Genomic DNA, 23,326 nt, shown 5'->3' with positions numbered 1-23,326 from the left:
ATCTCTAAGGATCAGATGATTGCTGCACTGTAAACTAGACTCCATGAAAGAACATGAGTCATCGTGACCATATGCGGCTCATAGATGGAAAGTTCTTGCAGCTAATCTTCTGAATTGATGCTGAATGTTCTGTCACGATTCTTAAGTGCTATTTATAAGTGGTGATTCAGACACTGGCATCTCTTTTGTGTGTGTGTGTGTGTGTGTGTATTCTTTATAGAGACACTAAGATGCTGGCACTAACGGGTTTTCACAATTGGTTCAAATCCTCCATTCATAAATGGCTGCAGATTGTGCACGAGAAATCTATTGACAGGATTCGCAAAGCCGTGGACATGGACCAGGCAAGTTGGAGAAAATATTCAAAATCCTTGGATTGATTGCATAAGCTTTGAGGCGTGTAAATATAGTCTGTATCGACACAACGGCACTGGAAGGCTGTAATCACTCTGATTTCCACTTCCTCTGCTGTGAAAATTGAACAGTTTTCTTCTCGTTAGAACAGAAATATCTCAAATTCGAGCAGAATGAACTTTAAGTGTGTATCTCTTTTGAGGGTATGTGTAGTTTCCGAGTACGTGTGAGAGCATGAGAGAGAAAGCAGGATATTATAATTCTGTATATGTTTGTGCACATGCAGTTCGAGCCGGTCCAGCAGCACGCCAAACACAGTGTGTCAGCAGTGGAGGTCACCACATGCTTCAGCCAGGTGCAAGAGTTCTGGACCCAGCTGGCTTGGCCCGACTCAGCAGGGGCGTTCATCTTCATCACTCGCTTGACTGACGTAAGCTCACATCTTTGGAAAATTTCAATCAGGTAAAAAGACATGCAAGTGAATCATATTAGGAATGCAGAAATGATCTCCGGATGATGTTGTTCCATGCAGAATTTGTGCAGTGAGGCGGTGTGCTATGCAGAGCTCCTGAAGCGCAAAATTGAAAGGAACCAGCTGGGTCAGGACCACCGGACCTTCATCATGCAGGTATTGCGCCTGAGTAGTGAAGAGGGCTTTCATTTCCGAAAGAGTAAATGTCAGTACAGTTCTTTCTCCTCGGCATCATTGCTTCCTTCGATGGAATTCTTTTGCTTTCTGATGTTTTTTTTCTTTTCTTTTGTCTCTGATCTGAACCCCTCTCTCAGTTCTTTCTAACCTTGCTTATGATCTTTTTTTTTTTTAAAAAAAATCTCTTCTTACTTCCACCTTTTCTTTTTTTTCCCCACATCTTCCTCTTCTTTCTCCCGCTCCCTGCTTTTGGCCAGCTCTCTGTGGCACTTAACAACACAGAGCATGTGCGCACATATCTGTCCAGCTTGCCACGCGAGCTGGGCTGGAGGGCTGTGGAGCAGGCTATGGAGGAGTCGTGTGGAGCTGAAGGCAAGGAGCAAGTGAACAAGGCTTTGAATGGCCAGCTGTACAATGCTGACCTGGATCTGCAGAGAGAGGCTAAAAGGCTAATCACACACCTCACAGATAAGGTACTTCAACTGCACCATCAGACAGGGACATCTGACTGTTCATCTGAATATTTCATTATCTCGTCTAGTTTCTGATGCTGGAGATGACTGTTGAAGCAATTATAGTGCAAAGATATAAATAAAGAGCCTTTCTTCACAAGAGCAGGATCAGTGCTACGGTTGATCGATAGCCAGGGCTAGAAACTATAAGCCTGTTGGGCTGCACAAGCCAAAACAACTTATCCTGATTAATGCAATAATGCAAAAATGATTAGAAGCCTTAGAGTGTTAATGAATTAATGGGTTAAATTGGAAGAAAAGCTCAAGGGAGAGTGAAGCTTCCCCACCTTCAATTTATATGTAAATGGAAAGCGGATCTCTGACCTCGTACTATAATTTGATGGAAAAGTATAATACAGTTTCATTTGCTAAATAATTCCGACTATTTAATCTCATAATAATTTCCATGATATTGATGTAAACTACAATTATTTATTTACGCATAAAAGCAAAGAAGTAGGACTACCCCAGTCCTCAAACCCTGCATTCACTCCTTATACCTTGCAGACTCACTGGACAAGTTTAAGAAAACAAAGACTGACTAAAAATGATGAAAAACACTTATGCATGTCTACAGATCTCATCCTTCCTCTTGGCTTGTGTAATATGTTTCTGACTGTAAGACATGTCTGTCGCTCACCTTCTGCATCTTGTATTCCATCTGTCTTTATTGTCATCTATCTCATGATGCTTCATTCTTTCTGCTCCTTCTGTTATCGTTTTATGTGCAATTAAAAAGTAAATCAAAATTAATGCATTAATGCATTGTTAATGGCATTGTTGTGATAATAGATAAAGCAATCACTGGCTACATGAAAGAGTACGAATAAAAAATCTACTACCAGTGTTTGTGAGGGATGGTGGTGTGAGTGTTGGATGTTCCTAAAATACAACATGGTGCTTTTGCTGCAAACAGACACCCACAGCCACAAAGAGCAAACCTTTCCAGTTAAATCTGACACTAATAGACAATAATACACTAAAGCACTGATGCAATTTATACACAAGCATTTCCATCCCGAATTTTTTAGCAGGACGACAGCTGATAATGTTCAGTAAGTCACTAAGTAGTTTATGTCGTTACATTGCACTTGCCAGGCCAAACACACGATGCCATGGCAACAGGCAGTAACTCAAGACAGGAACACCCACCCTAATGCGACTAGAGTGACATGAGGCAAAAAAAATATAATAATCACTGCCAGGGTGAACACACAATAACTGTCTGAAGTGTTTCAGTAAGAAGCAGATCTGTAATTGCATGGATTAAATACTATAATGAAGCAAAGGGGGGGAAAGTCTCAGCACAGTAAACCCACCCCTGGCATCACCCATGGTGTAGAGGTTTGTTATTTGCCATCTTTTGTGACATTCTCCATTTTGACTTACTATGGTAGATGCTTCCTGAGCTTAGGAGATACATTCAGCACATCAGCCTCTCTCCAGACACCATTAATAATGATGATGTGAGTAGAATGTTTTATTTCCCCTCCCTGATTGATTTGTATGTAAACATTCTGTAAGTTCCAGGGAGATACACATCACTGACCTCTTGTGCTGTAACCTCTTCCAGGCTGTATCTCCACTAATGAAGTTCCTAGATTCCACCTTAGTCATTCTCAGTGAGTCACTGGTGAAGGAGAACCTGACAAGGTAATTTTTCCCTGAAGGAAAAATCGTGTAATTATACCTTGGCATGTAGCCATTGTAAATAACAGCAATATTGAGGAGTTGTGTTTAATCTATTAGTGGCTGTTATAAGTGAATGCAATGTAGATGTTCGGGTTCTGCTTGCATGCTTGTTTACTGTGATGAATGTGGGATTTTTGTTTGCCTTCACAGGGTTCTCTGGAGTCTCTGGGAGCTACTGCTGAGGATGATCCTGGACTCAGTGGCAGAGAACAGAGGTGTCCAGGTGGAGTTCTATACACGGTTCCAATACACTATAGAGGTCAGTGAGCTTTTGAATTAGAGTTTACATTATTAGATAGATTATTTAGTCTTGTAGTCTTTAGTGCAGAAATTAGAAGGTGTTGAGAAGGTGTTGGGTACCAGTGTACAAGACCTTCTCCATTTGTACTGGTTTGCTTTGTACTGGTTTGCTTTGTACTGGTTTGGCTCTCCTTTTTAGGGAGAAGTCCATTTTTTCTATTGATTTGAAAGGCAAGGCAAATTGGCACATTGCAATGGCTGGTGCTGGTGTGTTTCTCTTTCACCCCTGAATATGTTCTTGTGCTCGTGTGCACCATGCTGAGACCTTCTGAAAGCAGTACTGACAGTGACACAGTATTTGCTATAAATACCTTATAGCCTGTCACTTCTACTTCTTTTCTCTACTCAACAAAGACCATTGCTGGACCACATGTAGAGTTTAGAGCTATCCTGTGCAGCTTGTGATTCAATGACGGTTACAGTTTTTCTGTCCTCTAAAGCTCTGATAGATAGATAGATAGATAGATAGATAGATAGATAGATAGATAGATAGATAGATAGATAGATAGATAGATAGATAGATAGAATGTATCTTAGTGGTTAAGGTGATGTTCTACTGAATGGAAGATTGTGAGTTTGTATCCCAGGACCACTAAGTTTCCACTGCTAAGCAAGGCTCTTAACCCTCAATTGCTCAGTAGTATAAATAAGATACATTTAAGGACTCTGGATAAGAGCTTAGCCTGTTAGCTTTTACTTCACAGTGTCTGAGATAGATAGCTAGAGCGTTGTTATAGCTCACACTGGTTCACAGAATAGGAGCGTATTTGTGCCCATTCATTTTCTTTTGTCTGTCTCTCCATTGCCGTGTGCTGCCGACTGCATCCTTGCCAAGTCATTTCCTTTGTGCTGAGCCACTCTCTCAACTATAGAACTTGGCTTCAGATGATGGGATAGCAGTATGCACGTCCAACTGTCTCCCTCACATACTGTAGTTAACAACACTAACAAAACCTTTCAAGGGTCTCTGAGTGCATGGATGGCATCATAACTTTGAAATCGTTCATATTAGGGCTGAAGCCACACATTATAAGCTCATACCCTTCGGCGGAGTCCTCCTGATAGCTCAGGGTTCAAGGCCCTCTCAGGCACCAAGACAGGATGTTTGTTACCACATCCAGGAGACTTTTCCATTCTGAGCATTTACATGCAACTGAGTTGTTGTGCTCATCTCCAGACTCCATAGCACTTAGGGGGACTCCAGATTGGTTGTATAATTTTGATATACATCAATGCAAGAAATAAATGAACAACTAAGCAGAAACTTTTAAAGGACATCAGGAACATGCTGAGGCCAGATGTGATGACACCTGGTTAGTATGCTAGGTGCTGACAGGACTGGCCTGAACTGCAGCCATACTAATGAATTAGAAGCTTATAATGCCACACATCTGATATGCATGGGTAATTCTTCGGTGACCATCCAGCTATCTTTGGGAACTGGTAGAGGCCAGTCCCATCATTACAGAGTTGATCAAAGCTTTGTCTTGGACAGCAAGGTAGATTGTCTGGAATTCTGGGTTGCTGATCTGGTTTTGCATATAATGCTGAGTGTGGTTGGTGTAGTGCATCCACACTGCAAAGTTTGCAAAGTCTGCATGCCTAGAGAGGAGGGTTTGGACAAAACAATCACAGCAAAGTAGACTAGTCACAGCCCACCACTATGATACCAAAATACAGATTTATTCTCCAAGGTTCTCTGAAAGTCCACAGGCCTTTTCAGAGCTACAAGTAGGTGAGTCCATACAACAAAGGGTCTAACAAATGCTTGGGTACTTCTGGGAAGTGAGTCTGTCAATAAAGGGAAACTACATCAGGCCAATGGTTTCTGATAACCATGTTGCAAGGGTACAAACTTCAGCTCTGGTGTTGTCCTCCCCAGCTCTCTTAGGGTTCAAGCCCTTCCCACTTCTGGACCCTAAAATGTTCTACTCTGATCCAATAACATATAAACCCTTTCTCATGTAAGGATACCTAGGAGTGGCTCCCCTTTGGAGAGAGACAGTCCCGTGGACACATCACTCACTGGGTGGAGTGTGGTGTCAAAGGCTTATATGTTCCCTCAAATTGAGGTCAGAATATATTAACCTGCAAGAAGAACGGAGAGTCACCTGCTTCTTCCTGTCTCTTCTGAGACACCCTAATGGTCTGATCCTTTCAATGGAGTGGCTCATAGAAAAAAAAGGTTAAAAAAAAAAAAAAGCTCTGTGCTTCATACTGAAAGTCCTCAAGTGGGCTCACCAATGGTAATCCTTTATGAGGACCCCTTACCTAGCACTACAGCACAATGGTTGAATCATTAAAGGTAGCAGATCCAAATGGCCCTCTGAGACTTGATGTGCTGCCCAGTATCTGATTTTAGGCTTTTTACAGGGACTGCTGGATGATGGCTGGATAAAGTCTTTACCTAATCTGAAAGAGTACATGTCAGGCATTTTGGTTCATCATGACATAGTAGATGGCACCTTAGGCAGGAATGGTACAAGTCCTTGTTGATAAGGTCGCCCTGCATATTCTGGTGGTCTGATGATTCTTGTGGCTGAATACTAGGCTCCTGCATATGGTTATGCAGGCCAAATTTCTGAACCAGGCGGTTGACTTTGGCACTCTATCAGTCTGCGGAACAGTCTGTTCTGTGTTAGACCAGTTATTCCTCCGTGCAGTGACACAGTGCACTCTTTTGTTTAAGCAGAGATTGGCTCACTGTACATGACTGTACATTGTATATACTTACACTGTATCTTTGCTGTAGCCTTTTTGTTTACAGAAATTGGGCTTGCTATTTTTCACCAGCAACTTTGTTCCAAAACAACCCCAATGTGGTGACCCTAGCAGCCTTGCTCTCAGGACAATGATCATATTGATTTAACATGATATAGATAGGGTGCACACCCTTCGGGGTTCTTTGACAGTGGTTTGTTTAAGTAACCTGACTTAAATACTTAAGACTTTCCAGTCTGGAGCATGCCAGTTTCCAGTTTAAATCCGAATACGAATACAGACACAGATATTTGAAGTACTTAATAAAGACACATAGTGGCAATGCATAGTGTACAGCAATGTCATATTGTATTTTGTCCTTGTATCTCTGTGTGTGTGTGTGTTGTTAGTGCCTGCATCAACACTTGATTCTTATACAGTTCTATGCTACTGTCTTAGGCACACAAATTTTTAAATGAAAATTGGATGATTATTTTATGACTTCTGCATTATTGAGTCAGTAAAACAAAATGTAAGATTTCTGAACATTATCTTTCCAAATCAAATTTAAGGTTACAGAAATGTTTGTCAGGAAAGAAGGCTACATTTTATGTAATAGACCACTTTTGAGCCAAAAACCATAATGAAGGTATAATATTGACAGAGTAATAATTTCTACAGGTACAGTTGCCCTTATCATAAAGGCAGATGTGGTTGGATGCAGTTGCAAGCATTTTGTAGCTCCAAAGCATCAGGCAGAATCATAAAAAAATGGGTAGAGATCCTGGAGATCAAGCAGACAGGGCCATGCAGGGAAAGCAAAGTCGGAGTCAGGAAGAGGAAAATGGGATGAAAAGCCAGACTAGAAAGATTAAAGTAACATCTGACTGCAGATGCAGAAGAGAATTATGTCAAGTGCTCTGAAGTGTCAGGTTTCATTTCAAAGCGCTCCTCTTTAGCTTCCGTTAATTTTTGCCTCTTTAAATGATATTTGGTTGAACTATTCCTTTAATACTCAGTGTTTCCACTCTCATCATCATGGTGTTCAATGAGTTAATCATCAGTCATCCTGGCAGCCACTTGTCCAGTTATTAAAGGGAGACCCCACAAGAATGACAATGTGCTAGTAGTACGATTCCAAGTGATGGGAATTGGCAGGAATGCAGGACAGATTTGTATGAAAAGTCACGAGTTGCTAGGTTGCGTGGGTGAACATGCTGTGCTCCATATAGTTGGTCTATTAGCAAAGCAGGAATCCCATGCTGTTATGAGTGTGTGTGCCGGTCTGATAGAAGGCACTAGAAGAATCGAATCCTAATGAGAAGTGGTGCAGCATTTAGGAGCAGCTTGGACAAGGAGAGAGCAGAGAGCCTTAACTAAAATGTCTGGCCATTTAGGGAGAAAACCCATTATATCTGTTTTTTCTTTAGACCTTGGTGCGGTTCTTCCATGCTAATGGTGATGGGCTGCTCTTGGAGGACCTCAAATCTGGTGACTACAAGGTAAAAGCTAGTTTCACTGTTTGAACTTTTGGGACAAGCCATGCTAACTTGCTAGTGATTAAACCCCTTTGTTGTTGCAGGTCTTAGAGGAAGAGCTGCGACTGAACAAGTGTACCTCCTTCGAGCTGATCGAGCAGTACTTCCTAGAGAAGATATCTCAGCAGGTAGGCTCTAGCCCTGCTGGGCTTTGACACCCGTCCTGCAAAGGGAAAAAGGTGTTGATTAGAAACTGAGTCATCACAATGTGTCTCCTTCCTCTCATGATTATTTCCTTTTCTGCAAAATGGCTTTTGCTTCAGGCTTCACACTTGTTCTCAGTTGTTTATTTTGTTAATATAGATGATATTTACTACTCTTTGTCTACATTTCAGAGAATCTTGAAGCACAGTCGATTTGGGCGCATTAGTGTTAAATGTTACTACGATGCTCCTGAACAAAGACTCACCGTGGAGATACTGCATGCGGCTGATCTCATTGCCCTGGATGCTAATGGTGAAGCTTGACAGTAACATGCCCTGACCTGCACAGCTAAATCAAATCTCAGACATTTACATCAAAACTGTAATATAAATGGCACAAGTTCTAGTCCTGGGATTTACAGAATCATATGGTTTGTGCTCTTTCAGGTCTCAGTGATCCATTTGTCATAGTGGAGCTGTGTCCTCACCACCTCTTCCCTAACTCCAGGAGTCAACGCACACAAGTGAAGCTCAAAACTCTGCACCCGGTTTTTGATGAGCTCTTCTACTTGTAAGTAGGATTGGTAGACTACAAGGTACATATATTAGGTATATAGAACACTGTCCTCCTTCACAGGAACACTCTCGATCATGTGTCCACAGTCATGTAAGCCCTGAGCAGTACAGACACAGGTGTGCTTGCCTCACCTTCACTGTGATGGATTATGACTGGCTATCAACCAATGATTTTGCTGGGGAAGCAGTGGCCCCCCTGAGTGACTTCTGCTGGCCAGGCCGACCCAGTGCCACTGCTGCAGGGAAAACTCTGCAGCCGATTATCCTGCATCTGTCCCGCCAGAAACCGAGTGGTATGTTATCCCACTTTATTCCAAAAAAGCAGAAATACAGAATCTCCTTTGTGATATTATTATGTAGCGTGATCATATGATCGCATGATGCTAACATGAAGCTCTGAAGAAGGTATTTACAACCCTCCAGAAACTCACTCTTCCTGTAGTCATCTGAATGCGAGACTTTTATCACTGAGGAGATGAATAAAATATCGATTACCTTCATCCTCTTGATAAACTTATCCAACTGAATAGGGCTTAATAAAGAAATGGTTCAGTTTTCTGTATTTTGGATTTAATTGTCTGTATTCATTTATGGTATCACTAGTTTTTATAGATGTTTTTATTGGACTAGATTCCTTCCTGACTCAGTGTGTTTTACTGATCCAGAGAAACCAATCATGAAGATGCTGGAGGCAAGGACAGGAGACAGAGAAGCTCAAGAGTTTGTGCGAAAGCTGAAGGAGATCGAGAAGTCAATGGAGGAAGAGTAATTTTTCATTGGTGGTTTACAATACTGCCAACTATGTGCTTTTATACCTGTTGTACTATGTTTGCTATTTAAAAAGAAACTCTTTTAAATGTGTATTTTTAACTGTTGTCCAATATATATATATATATATATATATATATATATATATATATATATATATATAAAAGTGAGCTATATGAAATTGTTTAAAGATCAGTATTTTGTCGCTTGTCCAGCACTTTGTGTGCTGTGTTTTAATGTATTTGGCTCACTAAAGGAGCTCGTGAGAATTATATTAATTTAATAATAGTATATTTTTAAGTATGTTTAGATGGTAAGCTGTCAAATTAGATTTTCAAAGTTATATAAGGTCTAGTTTTCTGTGATTTGAAGTTTAAGAGATATTACGATATGTTTACGACTAACGCTCAACCGACATAAAAAAGATTATTCACTGTAACGTGTTTCTGGTACTTTTAAGATCAGCGAGAGGGTCTGTTTTACGAACGGAAAAAAAAAAATCTCTTATTGAGGAAAATGCTTTCACAAATCTGTTTGAAAACTGTGAACTGTGAACATTTGTTCTGGACTCACACTGGACTATGTTGACAATTTTACTGTAGCATTTTTGTGAGATCTTGTCTTTCCTAAAGAATGTTTAATTATGCTAAGTGGTTCTTCAGTGTACTGGTTTTAATGTTCAGACGGTTTTTCTCATCGTTTTGCATCAGGCAGAGACAAGGGCATCAGCTGAGTTTACAAAAAAGGGCTTCAAATTTTACACAGTTCCAAGTGGTCTCCTTTTCCTTTTTGAATTTTAGAAAGACAGACATATAGTTAGGGGTGATTAAGCATAGCTAAAATATATTTCCTGTTTTAACAACAGTCCCAATTAACCCAGTTTTGAAACATTAAGCACATTCCCCATTTGTTTGACAGATTTATTGATTAAGAAAGTGGGATTTTTAATGCTTGGAGCATATTTCGAGCCAAACCTTGAAAACTTCTGATGTTCCAGACCACCACGGCATTATTCTGTGGCCCTGGTGAAATATTCTCATTGCTCCATTCTGAGTATAAATAGCAAAGTCGTCTCCTCGTGACTGCTCTAAAGGCTCTCCACTTTGCTCTTTCATCCCTGTTGTTTGTGTCAGTGTATTGTAGCACCGTCGGCACTGCGGGTGCAGATATGTTTGCTCTGCAGGTTGATATTAAGGTTATTAGAGTGAAACTGAAGGAGCTGGAACGACGGTTTATGAAACGTACGATGCATGCGTGTGAATCCAGTTGTTCCTGATTATTAATTAAATGGCAAGAAATGCAAGTGCATTGGGTTCAAAATCCTCAATGCAGTCGTATCCAAGCAGTGCAAACATAGCAGTGAATTCTAATAGATTACTGGGATTGTTCATGCAGATGAGAAAACAAGTTTTCTGATCCTATTCTCATTTCCTGATAAAAGCAAACTGTGTCACCTGACACTGGTACCTGAATCCCAGCAGGCACCAGATCACTCTGTCTGGACGTTATGAGGCTACAGGCTACCCTTTGACGTCGCTAAAATTAATGTTCTGTTTATTGACTCTATAGTTAATTATATCTATTTAGTTCAGTGATTTTTCAGTTGTGTGGTTTGTCCTAATGTCAAGCTTGATCAGTCCTGGAGCGTGAAAATATGCACTGACCTCAGTGTAGGGCAGCAGTTAATCCCAAATCATTTAACTTAGTGACATGCTCGAGGAGACACCTGAGGATAAACTTATAGCCTGATGGGTTGTGATGCTTTTCTGTTCATCACGGTTGTACAGAGTGACTATTTGACTTATTATATCCTTCCTTGAACCAATCTGGCCATTTTTCTCCTAACCTCTCTTATCAATAAGGTTTTCTGCCCACAAAACTGTCAGATGTGTTTGCCCATTCTGTATAAACTCTGTAGAGTCTGTAGAAATCTGAAAAACGGTAATATATAGCACCAATATTTATGCCACGGTTAAAGTCACAGAGCTCAGACTTTTCCCCGTTCTTATGTTTGATGTGAAGATTAACTGAAGCTCTTGACTTGAATCTGCATGATTTTATGCAGCTGCCACATGACTGGCTGACTGATATAAATCTCTAGTATATGCTTTTGCCTGATTTTACAGAAATAAGTATGAAAATGTTGATTGTAATGAATGGTATGTTCACAAGTAACCAGTATTAGCTCTCTTAGCATAGCATTTCTCCTCCTCAATGAAGTACAGTATCATCATTTTGAGCAATTCTCGGTTAAAAACTGTAGCCGTGGTTTTACGGGTGGACTCCTGGATCACAGAGAATAGCCAGAGGTCAGAATGATGTAGCAGAGACCTTTTATAAGCTACACTAGTAGTGTCCAGGGGTTTTGTGACGGCTTTGCTATTTTTACTCACCAAGGAAACAAGCAAATGGAAATTCCTCTCTAAACATTCCAGCTCTGCCGGTACTCCACTCACTCGTACAACCATGAATGTAAAATTATAACCTTCTGGTTTGTTATGTTAGTGTGATAGCAGTAGCACAATATTGCCAATTCAACTACTTTAGATTTTCTTTCTACTTTTACACCACTATCCCTCCACTCTTACCTCCAAATACCAAACCTCTTGGGTTTTTTTTCCTAAGCAAGCTTTCCCTTCCACACAAACAAGCCTGGAAGTCCACCATCACTGCTGTCAGCACCACTGCTTAACACTTTCGGTCGTACTTGAAACTGTCGGCACTTCACTGTGTCCTTTGTGATTTGACTAATGCTGTATTATGTGTGCGCATGTGTGCGTGTATTCAATAAAAAGTTTAAAAAAACACTACAGCCGAACAAAAGGCTTGAAGCGAAATGTGTTGTAAATGAAAATGTGGAACGTTATGAGGGCTCAGGTGGAGATGGTGAGCTGCTTTTTATGGTAAGCTCCCTCTTCTGTGGTGTACAGTCTCCCTCCAGGTCAGACTCTGAGAAATGTGGTGTTCAGGAGAGCTGACAGTGGACCAGCTGAGGCATCATCAGCCTTTTCACTGGAGCAGTTGTTTCTCTCTAACATCTTTAGCCCCTGTGTGAATATTAACACCTAGCATGACACACAGGTCTCAAACCCCAGCATCTAATGTCTTTACTTATTTATTTATATAATTAAATTTTATTTAATTATACTACATCCAAATAAGCTTTCCTAAAGCACTGGATCCGTAAATATTGGATTGATCATAGCTTTTGTCTATATTGACATCAATATAGGCTTTAATTCTGACCTCATAATTTAGAAGAAGAAACCTTTATTATCGCCACACATACATTACAGCGTAGTGGAATTCTTTTTGTCGCATATCCCAGCTGAGGAACCTGGGGTCAGAGCGCTGGGGCATCTTTGATGTAATGCCCCTGGAGCAGAGAGGGTTAAGGACATTGCTCAATTGCCAGTGGCAGCTTGGCAGTGCTGGAGCTTGAACCCCAACCAGAGCCACAACCAATTGAGCTACCACACACACACACACACACACACACACACACCATGCTCATACTCATTTGATATCAGTACTGTTAATGTCATTTCTCTCGAAATTCTCTCACGATGTTGTCCGAAGACAAAATGATCACGTTTCAAATCATGAGCGTTATACCTGCAGTCACCACCAGGTGTCCCCACAGAGCCAGAAATAACTAGCCCTGATTATTTGGCTGGAAACTACAGTAGGTGAAGTACTGAGAAGTAGAACAAGGCTATCAGCAGATTCCAGTAACACAGTCAAGCCTACTAGATTTACAGGAACTGTGTACAACTACTGTTTTATACAATACAACATTTAAAATATTCTTGTTAGACGTGTTGCTCCTTCTTTTTTTCCAGCAACACAAGTGTAAAGTAAAGCCGTGTTCAGTGTGAGACGTGCAGAGCAGCAGTGCAATTATGAAAAACACATTAAGACACAGCACAGACACCCAGTTATTATCCTCAATTTGGCCACCAATTTGGTAACTCTACATATCAACACAATAATGAGACGTGCTTTTTTCTTTTCTTTTTACCACGCACACCATTTAATCACGCTCTGAGAAGTAGAGTCAGTTGTTCCCTTTAGCTCTGTTTTCCACTGAATAGATATTAAAGCAGAAAAACAAAACAAATCCAAACATCATCACACACTACACACTACACAGGCACACAAAGCACTTCGACTGCGGTTTGTTAAGTATTTATTATTGTCAAAAAACTAATAAAAAATATTATTTAGGAACAAGGCACACAATAAGCTACATTATAGAGTTGAGTTAAAGACAGGAAAAGCAAAATGAAGGAAATTCTCATTTCTACATTGTTTAGATCACAAAATAAATCATTAAATCATTAAATATTTTTCCTTTCACAAATTCTTTTTGAATGATATTGTGGAATAGTCTAACATTGTGTAGACGAAACTTTACGGTTAATTTTATTATTTTATTTATTTTTGTATCAGAGCCGTTGATGTATCTTTTAACCGCAGACATTTTTTTGTTTGCATTGTATTTTGTTATTATATATACCGAGCCAAGCAAACTGATTGCTGGAGAAGAAGATCCACCGATTTAAGAGTGTTGCTGAACAGGTAAGATATTTTATTTATATTTATTCTCTAGTCGGCTAAACAATTTAAATCTATCAACAAGGCTTTGTTGCTGAATTTGTCCCCAGTGTTACCAAGTAGATAGCTAGCTAAAGTTACGTCAGTGTTAAAGGAGAAGTTCACTTCCAGGACGAAAATCTACAAATAATTACCTCACCCCCTCGTCATCCAAGATGTTCATGTCTTTCTTTCTTCAGTCGTTAAAGAAATGATGTTTTCTGAGGAAAGCATTTCAGGATTTCAGTGGACTTCAATGGTGCCCGCGAGTGTGAACTTCCTGAATGCAGTTTAAATGCAGCTTCAAAGAGTTCTAAAGCCCAGGAAGAAGGCTCTTAGGGAAACCATCGGCCATTTTCTTAGAAAAATAAAAAATTGTATGCTTTTTAACCACAAAAGATCATCTAGCACTAGCTCTGGGATACACATCCGCGACACTACGTAGTATGTAATCATGTCGTGTGACATAGGCGGAGCTACAGACCCAGTGTTTACAAAGCGGACGTCCAAAGATCAAGGAAGTGCAAATAAGTCAAATGCTCTTTCCTAACAAAAAGGTACATATGACTTTGTGTCATTTCACAAGAAACAACTTCGCAGCGGTCCTCCTTCTCCACACTAGTAAACACTGGTAGTATGTAGCATCGTGGCTGCACATCCCAGAGCTAGTGCTAGATAAGCTTTTGTGGTTAAAAAGTATATAATTATTTTTTTTTCTAAGAAAATGTGCAATGGTTTGGCTAGATAAGAGCCTTCTTCCTGGGCTGGGATCATTTACAGCTCTTTGAAGCTGCTTTTAAACTGCATTCAGGAAGTTCAGACTCGCGGCCACCATTGAAGAACACTATATGGAGATAAATCCTGAAATGTTTTTTACTGATTAGACCCAAGCAAAGTTGAGTAGTGGCTTATGGTAATAAGAAGGCAGGAGGATTAAAATAGCAGTTTAGAGTTATTGTGAGAGCTTCTCAGTCAGCCCCTGAATTCAGTAGTCTGGATGCTGATCTTATCACGGAGTCGGATATTTTAAGATTTCTCTCTCTCTGTCTCTCTCTCTCTCGCTCTCTGACTGAGATGCACAGAGTGTACTGTAATATTAGCCACATTGTTTCAGCATGTAGTACATATAGACAAGATATCTTAAGATGGAGTTTAACATTCACTCATCTCTAGTCACTTTAGTGAACAGGATCATTTTTACTCTTAAGCCCTATAGTTCTATATTGTGTTATGTAGCGCTGTGTCTTTATGTATCTACATCAGGTTCCTGGAGGAACGTCGTTTCATTTCACTCTGCACTGAATCAGATATAAACGGTCAAAACCACAATAAAAGCGTCTCTTGACTATCTCGTCACACACTTGTAATCCCACACACCCTTTGAAATGAGCATGTAATGACCAGCTGGGGAAATGTGTCACTTGTTGAATTACTCGAACCCACTGCTGACATGACTTGGAATTTTTCTTTTCCTGTTAATCTTCCATCTCATCTCTAATTACTTGTCATAAAGTGGAGACCCTCCGAGACTCAGAGCTGGTTCACTGTGGTACATCCTACAGCAGGCATGTGTGAGGGGAAAAAACACTTTTTTTTTTCTCTTGAGACTCTCTTTACATGTTTTCTTGCTGTACTGGCAGCAGCTCATAAAGCGAGCTATGGGCTATTAAGTTCTGAGTAGCTCCTGCTGGTGGTCAGGCCCTGTTAGATATTACAAGTGGTGTGTGGGCCTTCCAGGACACAGCACGGCTCCTTTCCTGCTTACACACTCCGTCTCAGCAATGGATTGATATCAGATATCAGGTCATGATGTATTGCTTTAGGATGTCATCTATTGTGTTTGGCTGAGAGAGAGAGAGAGAGAGAGAGAGAGAGAGAGAGAGCTGTGACGAGCTGTGATTGCGTTTACATCCAGGATCATAGCAGTGAAGGATCACTCTCGCTCTCACACATGGTACATATCAAGACTTAGGAGCAGGCCAGGGCCTGTTATGTAATAAAACATACGAGTGCAAAGGACTGTTTTTGGGATAAGGGAAAAGAGGCATAATGCCTCCTGGGACTGTAAAAAAAAAAAAAAACTCCAGCATATAGAGCTTTGATTAAATGGAAAGAACAGGATGAAGTGCAGAAGTATGCAGACAGAGCTTATCATAGAGACTAGAATAAACAAGAATGACAAAGAGACCTTTTTATACAGTGGAATGCTTCCAGGTGTTGACATGATTGTACAGTACAGATAAATATCTGAGACCCAACTGAAAATCTGGGATTTTGTTTTTGTGATGTTAACTCATTTGGACAAAAGATCTTATCCCATCCACTGATCCGACAGATCTGATCTAATACGAAACATCAGGTGTTACACAAACTTGTATTGTCAAAAAAGAGAAAGACTGAATGCTAAAAACTCAACGAATACTAAAAAAACAGCAAATAGAAGCATTTTTTTCACTCGTGCTCTCAGATTTTTGGACCTCACTGTATATCCCCAAACCAAACGTTCAGCTTTCGTGATATCAGTACCAGGAATCTGAGTCTCTAATGACTGGGTGGGGTGTGTAATCAGGTGTAATCATGCACATATTTTATCTTATAAATCCCAGATTTCTCTGAATTTAATTCATCTTCCTCTGGAACACAGACTTTCTGGACATTCTAGACTTTCTGATTCACACATGGTCCTGTATTTGGAATTTTTTTTCCTCCCATTCTTTGGACAGGCATCAGGTCGAGAGTGGAGAAATTGCGGTGTTTGAGGTAAGACAAGGGAGAAGGAGGAAGTTTGGCAGACTGCCCTGCTCAGGGGTGGCTCCTGCTTTTAACAAGACTCTGATCCTCCAGCACTTCTTCTGCTGTGAAGCAGATCTAATCCTCCTGCAGACATCGCTGAAAGAGTTTGTTTGTGACGCAGCCCAGTCCTGCTTTTCTTTCCTCTGTGGGATTATTCCTGCAGTGAACGAGGGCTGCTCTTTTCTTACCTGGATCAACCCTCGAGCGCAGGATTACGCTCATGATATCGCAGCAGATGTGTTTATTCTGGAGATTTATGCTCACTGAGCTGTCATTAACTGCAAGGCTGCTTTGCTTAGGCCATGTTGCAACTTGCTCGGTGGAAGTTTTTAGGAGTTTTCTTACCGGAAACCCCCGGCTTCTTTACAGAGAGCTGCTCAAAGCCACTGTCATCAAAAGCGACAGTGAGAGAGGGTTAGCCTTTTATTAGGAAAAAGAGTTACTAACCTAATTATGCTATTGAGTGCAGGTGGTGATTAGGAATGTAAAAAAAAAACCCTTTCATTTGCTATATTTCCTCTCAAAAGAGTTTTTATTTTGACGGTATTCTTAGTCCATGACCCAGTGAACCAGTATCGACGTATTAATTCAAAGTACTCCTGTGAGGCATCTACTAAATGCTGTAAATGTTAATATAAGTTGTGAAATAGCTGCAGTTTAGTAGAAAGTCCAGGAAACTCCACCTTCTCCTAGCTCACTTTGTACATACAATCTCTCCAAGGAGTAAAACTGAGCACTGAGAAATTAAGAGAAAGTATAAATAATCTGTCAAAATCTTACTCAGTTACAAAGTGGATGTTTCCAGCCAAAAATGTACTCAAGTGAAAGTCAAAAGTTGTTACTTTAATATGACTCAAGTACTAAAAAAAATGGAAAACATCAGATTGAATAAAGTTAATGCCATGATTTCATGTGAAAAGTAACTATTACTGAATTTTTAAAAACATATATTTTACAGCACTGGTGCATTACAACATTTGATCTCTGTATGTCTGAAAAACTTCACCCTATCACACACAGTGAAGTTCAACTGAGAGAAGAGAGTTCTCCTCCAAGCTTATATGGTAGACGCCCTTATCCAGAGTTACTTACAGAAGTGCTTTTAAAAAAGAAATACATCCTGATATTGGTTCACTAGGTCAAAGACAAAGAACACCATCAGTCTAAAACTCTGTTAGGTAAAAATCCAGCAAGAAAAACAGACAGACTTCAAGAAAACTAGGTTGGTCTTTAAAAGTGGTTTGAAGGCAGGCAGTGACTCGGCTGTTCAGACATCTAAGGGAAGTTCATTCCATAACCCAGGTGCCAGAACAGAGAAGAGTCTTGATGCAGGTTTGTCTTGTACCCTGAGAGATGGTGGGATTCAGTGGAGCTGGAGGATCTGGGGAAGTGTGGTGCAGTGCAGAATGTGATAAGTGCTTGGTGATAAGTGGGTAATCAGTATATCAATAAGTATCAGTGTACCAGAAGCCACTGAAGGGATTGTAGCAATGGGGTGGCATTGGAGAACTTTGGAAGGTTGGAAACAAGTCACACAGCTGCATTCTGGATGATTTGCAGAGCTTGAAGAATAGCACTCAGGGGTAGATCCCACCTCTTAGGTTGCAGGTGATGACCTAAAGATTTTTTTCTGAAATTGTTTTATTTGAATGCCATGCTACCAGACCACCTCCTGGATTACCACAACCAGCTCCTTAGAAGAAAGTTTAGTCAAGTGTACAGCTTTGGAGAAGCCGGTAATCCAGTATTGAAACCCACACTGGTGTGAGAAGATGGGGCACGATGGTCAGCCAGAGGTAAATTGCATGTTGCTGAATCAGTGCACCATGTAGCACCATTGCGGGCAAAAAGCCATACCTCTAACAAGGCTAAGCAACTCTACTATGCAGGAAAACACAGGAACTGGAGTGCAGAAAAATGGAACAAGGTCTCTGGACTGATGAGTCAAATATTTGAAATGTTTGGCTGTAGCAGGAGGCAGTTTGTTCACCGAATGGCAGGAGAGTGATACAATAATGAGTGTCTGCAGGCAAAAGTAAAGCATAGAGGCAGATTTTTGGCTGCATTTCTGCAAATTGAGTTGGAGATTTGGTCAGGATTAGTGGTGTCCTCATTGCTGAGAAATACAGGCAGATACTGATCCATCATGCAGTATCATCATGAGACATCTGATTCACTCTAAATTTATTCTGCAGCAGGACAATGAGCCCAAATATACAGCCAATGTCATTAAGACCTATCTTCAGCATAGAGAAGTACAAGGAGTCCTGGAAGTGATGGTTTGAGCTCACCAGAGCCCTGATCTCTACATCATCCAGTCTGTCTGGGATTTCATGAAGAGACAGTAGGATCTGATGCAGCTTACATCACACAGAAGATCTGTGGTTAGTTCTGCAAGATGTTTTTGGAACAACCTACCTGCTGAGATGCCTTCAAAAACTGTGTGCATGTTTACCTAGAAGAACTGACGCTGTTTTGAATGGAAAGGCTGGTCACACCAAATATTGATTGGATTTGGATTTCTCTTCTTTGTTAATTGATTAAATAATTATTTACACCTCTGTTTTTTAAAAAGAACGGCATTTTTTCACACCTGCCTAAAACTTTTGCACAGTACTTTATATTAGCCTCCGAACATGAAGGATAAGAAAAAAACAAGAGTGACTCTAAAGTCTGGTCCAAATACTCTAACATTCTGCCAGGTGGAGTGAGAGGATTAGCCAAAGGTGGTTGTTTCACATATTGTTGTGAGGATCAGGCACATAAACGCTTACAGTAATACAATCCAGTCCTCTCTGCCTCCCTTATCATCTGCTTAAGCCTGTTCTTCTGCTCCAGTAAGCAGCCTTCAGGACTTTAACTGCTGAAATAAAAAGTTCTTCTTTAAATGGCTGAAATTCATCAGGAACACAAGGCACTGAAATTGTGTATTTTATCTCTACATAACCGCTTAGTGTTGCTTATTGGGGAAAAAAAGGTGCAGGAAAGCACATCATATGTGGGCCATATTTGTGCTAATACCACAGTAATGCATTCGATTCACTGGTTTTTATTAAAACTGTGGACACAAACCAGAATGTATGAGAAACGGATGAGGAATTTCGCCTGTTTTTTAAACTTGTGTCAGTGATCTGTAATCCTCTGTTCTGAGGGCCACTTGAGTCTTAATTGAATGCGTAGGAGCAACACTCTTGTATTTCACCCCACCATCCACCCCCATTCACCACCTGTCTTCTGAATAGGTTTCACCCCCCTGTTTTTTTTTTTTTTGTAATGCTGTAATCTTGAATTCATTTCCTGTCCTGGTTTTCCACAAGCAGGGCATTTGTGGGTCAAGTGGTCAGTCACAGAGCCCTTAAAGATCCACAGCTTCTTCCCTTTGATGTTTGGTGCATCCAGTAAGGTCTCCGGGAACAACACCATAGAAAGAAGAAGAATGTCATTTGGTCGCCATGGCTACAGCTTCCTGGTTCACCCTGAGGTCAGCAGACACTCTTCCAATAAGGCTTGACTAATCATGCTGAAGCATCAGACGTTACACTGTTCTAATTATGCGAGAGAAACAATCACTTAAAATCTGAACACAGGTGTAATATATATATTTTTTTTGCTTAGTGTGCAGATTATATGTATATATTAAGAGGCTGTTGGTTAGCAGAGAGTCAGGAGAGTGAAGCAAAGGCAAACATTCAGCCCTTGTTTAAGAATTTTACAATAATATTAAAGCAAGGTGAGGCTTATGAAACCTTATACGCCTGAGGGCCTCAGCAGCCCACCCACCCAGGACGCTTAAATAGAGCAGGCAGTAAAAATGCTGCAGGACGAGTTTTTTTACACAAAGTGGACATGCTTCCCAGTGAGAATTTATTTACATGATAAGTATTCGGTTGCAGTCTTTCGAATCGAGTTCAAGATATGCTTTATTATTGGTTAAATGTTAAATGCTGCCAAAACCAATATCTATGCAATAAAAACCTAAATATCATATATTCAGTAGAAGAAAAGTACACACATACAGTTACATTATTTACTGTCCAGTGTCACCCAAATGAGGATGAGGTTCCCTTCTGAGCCTGGTTCCTCTCAAGGTTTCTTCCTCATATCATCACAGGGAGTTTTTCCTTGCCACCGTCGCCTCAGGCGTCTCATTAGGGATAAAATAGTGACTTTAATTTAAACTTCTCTTTAACAATGGCCATTGTTAAAAGCGCTATACAAATAAAGTGAAGTGAATTGAATAGTCTCTAAAAGCAAATACCGAAAAATGTAAACTTACTGTATGTCTAAGAAATGTAATGATCATTTTTATTTATTGTTTTGTCTTTAGAAGAAGAAGAAGAAGAAGAAAAAAAAAAAGGAGGAGAAGAGGAACCACTTTCTACTGGTCAGGGTTGTCAGAGACTATACTGGGAAAACTGGGTGTGAACCAGGAATGCATGGGCTGGTATACAAGTCCATCATATGGCACCATGCATACACACACACACACATACACAATAATATTTCAGAAAACAAAAGGTATATGTTAATTATAATAATAATGATGGTGTATTGGGTTCAGCTGAGAGATCTCAGTAAAATAAAGTTTACTTTCTGCATCAAAATCCTGGGACTCCATCAGCTTCTTTGGCTGAAGAGCTTTCTAACACAACACACACACACACACACACACCCCAGACATACACACACATACCTGGTAATTGGTGATTTAGAACAGTTAATTAGCTTACTACAATCTTTTTGAGAGGTGTAAGAAAACACACCCTGGGAACCACTAATAAATCTTCGGGTCTAATTTGATGATATATTTTCTTTTTTATTTCTAACACAATTAAATTGAAATGATTCGATTTTGAAATCAGTCAGAGTCAAAGGATTTAAAAGTGCATCAGTGTCTATGTTTTCCTCAGTATTTGACCCCACACTCTGTGTTGACTCTGCTCTGAGCTTTTCTTTGGTTATATAGTTTAGCAAACTGATTTCGTGTGATTGATATTTTATTTGTAACAGAACGCTTACATTACAAACCTTGTTATAAACACTACACACAATGCACTGTAAATAATTTCCTTTTGTGTGAGGGATAAGCAGAGACAAGCCTCCATTCTTTTCCTCCCCTGACCCTCCTGACTCCTGACTCCTGGAATACGGCACTAGACTGTGGGAATGCTCTGGAGGGGAATGCTCAAGTATGAAAATTTAACAATTACGTTTAAGTCACAGACTATTGAGTACAACAGTGCAAGTGCTGTGTGTGACTAAGTAGAGAAAAAACATCCTCGATGCACATTTTAACAGCACATTTTCCTTCCTAAAGCCAGAGGGCAGTGCCACCTCTCAACTGCCCCTTTCCCAGCAGGCCTCTAGGGGGCAGTGATGCAGCCATCGCTGCTGGAGGGAGCAAGTGGGAGCCTTCTGATGAAAGTAGAGCAGCTGTCCAAATGTTATTTCAGCATTCTTTCAAAAACACACAGCAACACCATGTTTCAGTGAAGATGGTTTTTCTCAGCTTTCTCATCTCCCGCTGAGAATGGAGAACATTTTCCCTGTCGAACACACATGTCCATGTTATGTAACGTTCTTTAACCCTGAAAAGCTCTAAAGAACCAAATCACCTCCTCTTATGTAATCAAAATACTCGCAGAACAACAGGCCAAAAATAAGGGGAAATCAGAAATCACTCAGCTGGAGTGGCCAGACTTTTGGTATTTATCGTCATTTTGTGCTTAACAGGATGTCGTTGGACTGCTGTGATACTCTCTGATAAATGCTCACGGAAAAGAGAGATTTATCACATGCCCTGTTCGCCAAAACACTCAGGATGTGTTGATGCTGCTGACCTGACAGGATCAAAGTTAGCAAGTGTGTGGATAAGTGTATACTCATGTGTGTGTTTGTGTGTGTGTGTGAGTGGCAATTCCCTCTGGCTTTAATTCCAAAGGGGATATTTGTTTGAAAAGAAGAACACAGCTGGAAGAGCATCTGGATCCAGACTATCTGGCTGGGCATCCTGCAGAGTCTCATCACACCCTCACAAAATCTCTCTGTTCTGCTTCAGTCTCTTTCTGTGCTCTTGTTTTGCTCCATCTGAGCCTCCTCCATCCCTCTATTCTATTTCTTTTACCTTTAAGGATTTGTCCCTGTATTTTTTCCTTCGCTACGTGACAGAATATGATACTCCTCATCACAGAACACCAAGACACATGAATAGATGCTGATGCCGAGATTACTAAGAATGTGAAAGATTATTTCAGAGAGAATGTACAGTGCCTTACATAATTCACCCCCTTTGACCTTGAACTTTTCTCTATTTTCTATTTTTTTGTTACAACCTGGAATGGAAATGAACTGAGTTTTCACTATTTGATTGGATCAAATAGGTGAAAAGTATTCACCAGCCTGGTCAATACTTGGAGAAAAAAAAAACTATTATACAACCAATTACAGCTGCAGGTCTTCTGGGGTATGTTTCTATCAGCTGTGCAAAATTGGATCCTGATGTTTTTGTCTTGGTAAGATTACTCAAACTGTGTTACATTGCAAGAAATTCTGGTTTTAGACCGGACTGGTGGTTGTCCTGTGGGAAGGTGCTCAACTATTTTGCAGACTAGAGTTGTTTCTAGGATTGGCCTGTTTTGTTTTTTGATTACGCTCACTTCCCCTGTCCCTGCTAATAAAATCCCTATAATATCCCCATAACTATGC

The 23,326-nt window shown here is 40.4% G+C and overlaps 1 protein-coding gene across 2 annotated transcripts in view; it reads left to right on the top strand.

Annotated features, from left to right (window-relative positions):
• The window catches only part of baiap3 (BAI1 associated protein 3), a 57,426-nt gene extending 45,384 nt beyond the window's left edge, over positions 1-12,042 (top strand). The window contains exons 22-34 of one of the 2 annotated variants that reach the window (XM_058378366.1): positions 221-344; positions 641-784; positions 887-982; positions 1,141-1,476; positions 2,913-2,981; positions 3,089-3,168; positions 3,358-3,466; positions 7,638-7,709; positions 7,790-7,873; positions 8,081-8,201; positions 8,336-8,459; positions 8,552-8,757; positions 9,130-12,042. In XM_058378366.1, coding sequence (XP_058234349.1) covers positions 221-344; positions 641-784; positions 887-982; positions 1,141-1,476; positions 2,913-2,981; positions 3,089-3,168; positions 3,358-3,466; positions 7,638-7,709; positions 7,790-7,873; positions 8,081-8,201; positions 8,336-8,459; positions 8,552-8,757; positions 9,130-9,233 — 1,669 coding nt within the window. In that variant the 3' untranslated portion in view covers positions 9,234-12,042. The remainder of the gene's footprint in view (positions 1-220; positions 345-640; positions 785-886; positions 983-1,140; positions 1,477-2,912; positions 2,982-3,088; positions 3,169-3,357; positions 3,467-7,637; positions 7,710-7,789; positions 7,874-8,080; positions 8,202-8,335; positions 8,460-8,551; positions 8,758-9,129) is intronic. The other variant, XM_058378367.1, reaches the window with a different exon arrangement.
• The last annotated feature ends 11,284 nt before the right edge of the window (positions 12,043-23,326 follow it).

Source organism: Hemibagrus wyckioides, linkage group LG24 (assembly GCF_019097595.1).
Source record: "Hemibagrus wyckioides isolate EC202008001 linkage group LG24, SWU_Hwy_1.0, whole genome shotgun sequence".
NCBI classification, from domain to species: Eukaryota; Metazoa; Chordata; class Actinopteri; order Siluriformes; family Bagridae; genus Hemibagrus; species Hemibagrus wyckioides.
This window is presented reverse-complemented; position numbering and strand designations above follow the sequence as displayed.